This window comes from Vanellus vanellus (assembly GCF_965231255.1).
Source record: "Vanellus vanellus genome assembly, chromosome: 18".
NCBI lineage: Eukaryota > Metazoa > Chordata > Aves > Charadriiformes > Charadriidae > Vanellus > Vanellus vanellus.
Window position 1 is genome coordinate 6579002 of NC_138923.1, and position 9626 is coordinate 6588627.

Here is a 9626-nt window from a genome sequence, read left to right on the forward strand (position 1 = left end):
AGAAAGGCCACAGGAATTACACTGATTCTGGCTGGTTTTGTCTGTAGTAGCTGCTGTTCACTAACAGCAAAAGCATATGGAAACTTTGGGGAAGAGAAGTGACCATGGATGCTCACACTACTCTTACATCTCTTCTGGAGATGTGGATGCAGTTAGCAAAAGGAGGTAAATTTAGACTGATACCTTTGCTCAGTCCAGAAATCAGCCCTGCTGGCCTTCCCCGAACCAGTGTCTCCCCTTTAACAGTTATTCATATTTAAAAAAATAACCCTGACTATCCTTGAAATGTAATTTGCAGGATGAACAGGTTGTGGAACAGGCTGCATAGTTCACGATGTACTAAAGTTCTGTGCGAGGAAATAGCAGCAGTTTGCATTAGCAAAGCTTTACCCAGCAACCTGCAGCTGTGTTGGCACTCTACCAGGTAGGTGCTACTGTGACTAGACAGGCTCGTTGTTCCGGTGGAAATAGATGTTCTCCCATGCAGTGAGGTTTCTTGAACAGAAGAATCTCCAGAGATTGAGGATTACCCCTTGGTCAAAGGGATTCTCCAACTCAGAGTGTCGCAGGTAGGAGATGCGATGGTGTGACATGAATTCCCAGGTGGTGATGTTGCATGAGATCAGATACAGGTGTGAAATAAGCAGCAGAAGGACAACAATGGTGAATATGACTATCAGGAGGAAGGACATGAGGAGGAAAATGTTGTGCTGCAGCCAGTCCCAGGATTGTTCAAAGTAGAGGCCTGACCTTTCAATTCAAAGAGAAATAAATCAATGGTTAAAGATGTAGAACTAGTTACATAAGCCCAGCAAACTTGATGGCATGTTTAAGTTTGATTCAAAACTAGCGAGCTTCTGATAGTCATGGACTAGAGAAAGTTAATGTACTACAAACTCTTAAGAGACTGCACCAGTAGTGACTTAGATTCTAAGATGTTTAAAAGACGCTGGTTCCCCTGACAGCTCTGAGAGACAACCATCTTCAGTTAACTCCTCTCCTGAACAGGCGTACAGATGAAACCCCAGTGGAGCTTCGAGTACTTTGATTTGTAAACAAAGATCATATTACAGTAACTGAAGCAAAATTAGTTAGCTTTTTTACTGTTGTTAATTCTGTTAATTTAAGCTTAAAACAAAAATGAACACTGAAACCTAAGTTATGAGATTCTGCTCAACTATTGATCAGCTGTGTTGTCCCTCGGCAGATTAGGGGGCTCAGAAGAGCTGATCTCCAGGGTGCAAAAGAGGGTGAAGATACAAAGCCAATCCAGTCACTGCTGTAAACCCTTCAGTGGGGCTCTAGGAGCACCAAAACTTTTAGCAATCTCAGAGATCCAAGTGCTGACTCCAAGCCTTACCAAGCAACACGACCTCCCCACAGCAGCACTACAAGCTGCACGCTCAAGTAGGCTATGAAGAGGGGGTGATTCTTCTCTCCTACACAGTTCTCAATCCAGGGGCAGTGATGGTCATAACGCCGTACACAGTGTTGGCACAGCTGGCAGTGCTTCGCTCGCATTGGTTGCTGCAAAACAAAAAACAAACAAACACTAGCAATAGTGCACTGCTGTTTGACTCCCTGTTTGATAGAAGAGAGCACCATGCAATGCCATCTTCCTCCACAACAGTACTGTCCCAAAAGCACTCCATATTCATAGAATCATAGATTGGGTTGGGTGGGAAGGGACCTTAAAGATCACCTCATTCCAACCCACCTGCCCAGGCCAGGGACACCTCCCACTAGACCACGTTGCTCAACCCAGTCTACATTATGTTATGTTAGTCTATGTTATATTGAGGTAACAGCACAACATAAACATTCCTAATACAACTAAAAGGGATCATGATTCCCCTGGTACACAGCCAAATGAGTGAGATTCGAATTAAACAACTCTTCCACGCTACTTCTATCCATACATTTTCTTTATTATCTACCTACTTATAGGAAGTCCAGTGTGCAAAGAAGGGATATAGAGCAAATCAGTCTATTCAGGAAAGTGCGAGCAGAGTGCAGAGGTGAAAAACTAAGGCCACAGCTATTGAAGAAAGTGGACAGGGATGGGATGTCTTTACAGGACTGCCTAGAGGAGGGAAGTGTCTCTACTTCTGTGTGAATACAAGTGACTTGCACAGGAAAGCAGCTCATGTACCAGGAACAGAAAAGATGAAAGACCTGGCTGAGGAAAGTAGCGTGAGTGTGTCTCCTAGGACTGGTTCCCTGAAGCATATATATGTTTTGCCAGCTTTTCCTCTTGCAATAAGCTCACTTCTCCTGGTAGATTTCTTTGGGAATTTATAAAAGCTGGGATAATGCTTGATTTTATTAAACTGATAAGGATTGCTCTGACAGGCTTTAGGCAAACTGTTTTAAGAGCTAATTAAATTGCTCTAATTTTTTCTTTATGCTATCTTTTATAATTCAGGCTAATGTTTTGTTGTTTTCAGGCCTCTGAACAAGCTCACTGCTACAAGCAGTTCTTATTTGTCATGCTGAACTGTGTTTCTGACTCTCTATCAAGATATCTTCAAAATAACTCTAAGGTCTGACTGACATGGTAGTGAGAATGTAGAATACATTTTTGCCATGGCAAAAGAAGATCCTTGTTTCTATGAACTAACAGGGACTTGTTCCAACCTGTGTACATGCCAATGTCCATCGCTACTATACCTTTAGCTACACAATTCGTTTGGATCACTTTCCAATTCAGGACTGTATCTGAATTCAATTTGCTAGCTATATTTACTTTTTCTGTGAGTTTTTTAGCAGGAGAGTGACCCTTTGACAGAATTAATCAGATCTGCCATGCCTCCCAACCACTGAGCAACGAGCATCAGTGATGGAGCAGAAAAACAAAGGCAACAGCAGCTGAACAAAGATGTTGCCAAAAAATGTAAGCTTACAAATCACTCATCCCATTCTCTTCTAGTGTTATGAATGCCTACCTTCACCATGCAGTAACCACAACGACGCATCTTAATATTGCTTGGAACCTGGGGTATCACCATGCTTTGTTCCTCACTATTGCCTGCCTGCAAAACAGAGAAAGGGAGTGACTAAGGTGGTTTTGTGTGCTGCCGTCTGAAGTATAGTAGCTATTAGCCCACTTGGTGTGACTGAGCTGTCTGGATCCTTTTACAGTTATGCAGTGCTGGCTATCTCTGTCAGTAGGAAAGTTAAAATAATTCCTCAGAATTCCTACAGAACTTGCTATATAAATACTATGGCATGAAATTCCACTGCCGACAGTTAAGGTACAATGAGAGAGAACAGGCTACTGTAACCATCGAAAGAATGTTTGCGTAGAGGCAGAAATAATTGTGGAAAAGATACCACACCGACCCTAGCGCTACACTTTGGGACAAAAATAAACAAGGTTAGACTTCCCTTCCAAACACAATAATGATGCCTATTCAGTATAAGCAGTGCTACTTATTCATAACACAGCCAACATTTATATTAATGGTGGACGACTAAAATCGATAATGTGCTGTCTCTTTTGTCGTACACAATCTGTAAGGCAGTGAACCTGGAGTAGCTTACCTCTCAGTTACTGTAACTTTACATCTCCATTTACCTCACTCTGTTGTTTATCTGTCCTCTGAGAGGACAACAAATCTATAAACAGTTCAATAAATAGAGTTGCAGAGAGCACTTTCTTCCAAGTTTGCCATTCAATTTGGTTTTTTTGTGCTTAGCAGTGGTTAGCATAAAATAGGTCATACATATGTTCCATAGGGTACTACAGCCTCTGATGCAAGAGAGGACTTATGCTCAAATGGCACTTAAAACGGGAGAGTGGTGTAAAATACACAGTTCCAGTCTGTGAACTCTACCGCAGTTACAGAGTATGAATCAGAGACCGCCTGGCCTAATCTCCAAGGGTCTGTGTACGCTTCCTTTATGCCAACTGCAACAAAAACTGTTCCAGACTGGTTTTATTTAGCAGAGTGAGAAAAAGAAAAAAAAGCCTATAGATTTTCTAGCCTCACCACTTTCTTTCACTGATGATACCTTCACTTCCTCTTCAGACTTAACAAAACCGGGATCCATCAGAGACACCTTAAAGTACAGCAGGACAGAGCACAACACCAGTAAGACGAAGGTCAGTGGCTGCAGCAGCTCTCCGCGCTCCTCTTGCTTCTGCAGATCTGAAAGGCACCCCAAAAAAACCCAGCAGTAGTCCCTTGTGAAGCATTTAGTTTTTCTCTCTGGCCTTAACCAAGGGGTCCCACGCCTGGGGGAAGGGGGATGGGGAAAAAAAACAGGCGGCGAGACGGGGAGGAGCGGGCCACGGAGGGGGCTCCCGAGCGCCCCACAGCTCTCAGGGCACCCCCGGGACCGGGCGAACACCCGTGTTTTTCCCCCCGCCCCGCCCGGGCGCAGGCGGCCGGTACAGCCCGAGCCCAGGTCGCTGCCGCCTCTCCTCAGGGGCGGGTCGCCCGCCCACCCCCGGGCCGGATCTGAGGGAGGGAAGGGCCACCGCGGCCGCGCCCTCACCTGTGCGGTGCAGAAAGAGCCCCAGCGCCAAGGCCCCGCTGAGGGCTGTGTGCGCCGCCCGCACCCACAGCCCGCTGGCTCCCATGGCGCCCGGAAGGGCGGGCGGCGCCCGAAGGCGGGGCTGGGACGGCCTGGGCCGAGCCGGGTCGGGGCTCCGCTGGGCGGTGGGGCCCGTGCCCCACCTCAGGAGGCCCGGCCCGCCCAGGGCGGCGGGGGACCCGCAGCGGGGCCGGGACGGGCTCTGGCATCGCAGGGCCGGCTCCCCCGACTGGGAATGGGGGTCTCTCTCTTCCCGGCCCGTGCTTGCAGGGGGAAGCCTGGCCGCAGCCCACGGGCTCCTGCCTTCCCTCGCACCGCCTGGCTACGTTTTGGGCCTCCCCCTCGGGGGCCGTGTCCCAGGAGAAAGGCCTCTCCTGCGGTCCCCCGCCCGGCTGGTCCCGTCAGCCGTGTGGCATTACGGGGGGGAGCGCAGCGCTGGGGGGTTCGAGGGCGGCGTCGCTGGTAAAACTCCTCAGCACCAGCGGCAAATACTGGCGAAGGGCCGCGTGAGGAATGGAAGGGGTCTCGCTGTTGGCAGGCGAGGGCTCACGGTGCTGTCTGGGCGCGACGCTGCATCGCGGCCCGTTAACTCTGGTTTCACCAAATTGATTATTTCATCTGTTGATTTCCACCACACCACTACCACCCCACCCCACCCCCCCCCAGGGAGAGATGCGGAGGTTGTGCATGGCTGAGTGCATTCAGGCAGCGTTATTAATGCAAACAGAGCTTGTAAAATGTCTGACATAACTGCGGCAGGAGGCCGCTGGGGTGGGATTCAGTGGAGCTTCAGGTGTGGGCAGCGAAGGCGTTGGTGTCAGAGCCAGACTCCCCCGACAGCAGCAGAGGGAAACGGGCACGTCTGGAGAATGGGTCTCCTCATCTGAAAGCAGACAGCTGAAAGTAGTTGAATCGCACCCTAGATGTGGTTTTGTCTCTTGCTAACAATAAAAAAAGCCAGGAAGACATGCTTAGATGTACACATTTATGCTTTGAGTGTCTATTTAGAGGAGATGAATCTCACCACAGGCCCATAAAAGTTCTGAAATCAGCATTTTCTTTTTAAACTCTTTTCAGTTTTATCATGGATGTATCTTGTTGCTTTTGTTACTGTCTTTCCTAGTAAAAATTTGGAAAGAAAAATCACATTCTTTGCAAATTTATCCTCTAGCACCTGATTCCCTGGTAATATTTCACCACAGATGGGGTATTCTTGTTTATTTCAGTTTCTTTTAGGTGAGTTAGTGGCCACCTGCTGATTCCAGGAAAGCACCTGGCTGCACAGGTCACTTAAATGGTTTACCTGAGACAGCTGTGTTGAAATGTTAATAAAAAATGTAGTTTAAATTTCCAACGATCATTCAAATATTTTTGCTTTTATTTTATTCTAGGTAAATGCAAAATCTACAGAAATCCTCCCCCAGACGTTTCATAGACTGCATCAGTTCTTGTCAAAGCTCTCATACAGAGTTTGTATGTGAGATGGCCCTGTTACTCTCTGCCTGCTTTAAATATCCTGAAAAATCTTTCTGTTCCTTGAGTCACAAAGGAAGCCTTTCAGAACAGTAAGAAGCTCAGAACAGTAACATCAGGCTCTGTCTACAAACAGAAAAAAAAAAAAAAGAAAAGGTGGGTAGTGCCTTTCCGTTCTTTGCAGAGAGGTGTAAATTTTAAGGCTTAATGAAGGCAATTTGAGTAGTAACAATATTACCCACTTGAAAGTAGAAACATTTTGGTGTTCTAGAATAATCTGTCCTAAGGAATGTATTCTTACTCTCTTTGTGATTAGAATAATTTCATGCATGTTACGGTTTTTATCTTTTCTTACAGCTTTGAAACTTGTCTCTCAGAGATCAGAGCTTATCTCTGTCTCAAGGGTTTGAGCCTAAATGACTGGTTGAAATTAGGCTTAGTTCCAGAAAGTCTCCACTAGCAAGTTTCTGAGTGGAGAATCAAGATTCTTAAGGCATTCCAGCTAGGAATTCCATGATGCTGGAAGCCTAAGGTATGTCTCTGTACTCTTACAATGTGGTACATTTTCAGCTTCCTAGAGCAGTTCAGTTTCACATGATTCCTCCTCGTACTTCAGGCACCTAGAGTCTGATCCTTTAGAGAGTTTACAGTGACCATTGAATTAACTGGCAGTTGAACCCTTGCAGGACCAGGGTCTTAAGAAGAAAGTCATGCTGTCCTTAAAGCAGATTGACTGTTTTAAGCTAGTCTTTTCTTAAGTACTCAGCTTCTGCCCACTTACAAAGCTTGGGCTGTGGAATGCAAGCCACAGATCCATTACAGAGTTCAGAGGCAAGCTGTACAGTCAAATATTGTTCTGGGTTTTCTTTTTCTCCTCTCACATAATTTCATAACAATACTCTCTTCCTCCACGCCTCTTTTCTATTGACAAACAGTATTGTATCCCTTGGAGTGATGAAAGGAGAAGCCACTGAACTGCATCATCAATACATGGCAGCTCCTTTCATTTTTAATGAAATATATGACCAGTAATGTATCTAAATAAACCACATTCATAGACCAAAGGAAGAAGACATTGTTAAGCACTAGGTTTAATACACAGCGGGTATCCAATGGATACAACAGAAAAGTTAATTCATTCAGAATTGTAAGGAAGCAACAGTTGTGCATTTTTTTTTTCTTGGTTTCACCATGTACAAACATTTGAACCAGGCCTCTCAACATCAAGCAGGTCAGTGGACAGAGTAAAAGCAGACGTTTGCTCGTTATAACTGAGTTTCTTTAAGCAAAACAAAGAAATACATATTTGATTAGTTTAAAAACTTTTTTTTTAAAAATGAGAATTACAGAGAGAATCAGTGACAATTATATGAAATCAAAATATAGTCTGCTAAAGCAGAAGTGCTTCAGTTCAGCAGGAAGTCTCCCTCATTCATTTTTTTAAGTGCTGTATTCTCATCCAGCCCCCGTGTTGCTTTTCATCTGTTCCTGATGACCATTACCCTCTGTGCTTCATACACATGGTTGTCATGGAGACCAGCTGTTTCCCTACTTTTAATTCACTTTTTTTTCCAGCACAGGCTACCCTCTAACACCTGAGCTGTGGCAGGCTCCTCCCTAAACAGTCTCAAGAAAATGTATTTTCTATGGAGTGGTGCCTGAATGCAGCACCTGTACAGCTCTTGTCCTACTGGTAATTAATTGCCTTCTTCAAGCGATGAGAGGGGAACAGGCTCACAGCTCCAAGACTTTTCTTCCCACTCATTTTTTGCAGAGACCAGAGTGACTGCAGCAGAAGCCCAGCCAAGCTGACAAGTTGGGTAGGATTCAGTGCTGAACAGATATTTCAGCCCGTATGTAGGTGCAGGGTAATAGCAGCTATCATGCAGATGGGGCGGAGGAATTATCTGCAATGTTAGTAATTGCCACAGATATCAGTGCTAAACTTTCCTGGCTTGGTCTAGATGAGAAAGTCTGGTGATGCTGGGTGTTAAGCAATAAACAAGTAGATGCCAATCGTTATAAGCAGTTCCTCCCCCAGATCTTGTAAAATGGAAGCACTTGTGGAAAGTTGCCCACCAATTTGCTCTTTTATCTATTCCAGAGAAAATGGCAGACACCTGACAGCCTGCATGCTGAGCACTGCTGTATCATTGACTTGGGCTACTGAACCATGAGGCATCTTCCAGCCAGGAAGGAAACTACACACAGTCAAGGTAGAGGGTTCCTCTGGTGGCACAGTCTCTGCAGAGAACTACTGAGTTGTGTTTGTGCTCTGCTTGTCAAGCATGTGAGTATTAAAGGAAATATAGTTGTGAAAACACAAATAAGAATCTGAATGGGACAACAGCTACAGAGCACAAGGAGCCCCTTTGCCGTATCTTTACACGCTGTGAACGTCTCTCCCGCTGGAATTTCATTTGGCAGATAGAACCCTGTTCTAGTTTTCTGTGCAGGGTTGGTTGTTAGCTCTGTAAGTCTTTGTGGAGTTGAAGTCTCCGGGTTCATTCCTTTGCTCCAGTAAAGCTGGAAGGCCTGAGAAGCTTCTCTGTAACAGTCAAGCATTTCAGGGTATCCAACTTCCTCTTTTACATTAGACCTTCATAAAAAATTTGCCACTTTGCCTCCCTTCCTTTGCATAATAATGATTGCTGCAGACAACTATCCTGTTCTGTCCTAAGCATTGGATCTACAGCAGCAATTCATTAACTCCTCTTTGCCTCCAAAAAGTGCTTTCAGGTCATGGTATGTGCATTATGCGTAGGGTGCACAACTCCTGTTGTTTCAGTTAGGGAAATGGAGGTACAAACTAATTTCAAACTCCCGATTACAGGAATTCCTGGATTATGCTCAGGTGTTCAGAGGATACCTTTTTCTCTTTTGCTCCTTACTGAAAGGGAAATGGTCACAAAGTTGTTTGGCTTGAAGACATTGAAGTTTGTAGCCAAAGCTCATGTTACTCTAGCAGGGATGCTATTTCTTTTAAAATGCTGTCTCGGGAATTTACCTTTCTGGTGGCCTGACTCAACGTCTTCTGTGTAGCTAGCTGTAACAGACCAGTTAGAGCTCCCCTTTCCCCTGGGATCAGTGACAGATTTCAGAAAGCTAAGCTTTTCTGGCCAGCTGGCCTGACTCCATTCATCTACATGTTGTTGGGCATTTGAAATCTTTTTATCCTGGTTCAGGCTCAGGTACAGCTTGATGAGGATATGTGAGCAGTGAGGAAAGAGCTTATCTTTACAGTGTGAAACAAAGGTTTGATGCAGCTTGGATCTTATTTGTTTGGGTCCAGCTTGCAGCAGGTGAGACCTCAGTAACAGCTGAACTTATAGGGGTGCTGGTTTGAAAAACCCAAACCTTTGGCGTCTTGAGGCAGCTGGAACCAAGCCGTCGGTTGTCCATTAACCTTGATGTAGTTGTGCCAAAATCTCAGCGTAAAGCCTGATTGTTTGGCTCTGATTACAACACAAGGCTGAGGTCTGCTCTAGCTGAGATAGGAGTTCCTCAGCTCCAGCTGTCTCCCCAACATGGGGTTCTGATACCTCTCACATCTGTGATGGGTCCTCTTCTGCTCCACTCCCACCTTGCCAACAGAGTCAGAACCTTGAGTGCTC

The 9626-nt window shown here is 45.4% G+C and overlaps 1 protein-coding gene across 1 annotated transcript; it reads right to left on the bottom strand.

Moving 5' to 3' along the window:
- Window positions 1–440: 440 nt before the first annotated feature.
- Window positions 441–4585, bottom strand: ZDHHC12 (zDHHC palmitoyltransferase 12; the record flags this gene model as incomplete). Its single annotated transcript, XM_082492557.1, has 5 exons — window positions 441–750; window positions 1361–1527; window positions 2946–3032; window positions 4015–4151; window positions 4501–4585. 5 exons carry the CDS (start codon window positions 4583–4585, stop codon window positions 441–443), a joined length of 786 nt encoding a protein of 261 aa, XP_082348683.1.
- Between the last annotated feature and the right edge of the window lie 5041 nt (window positions 4586–9626).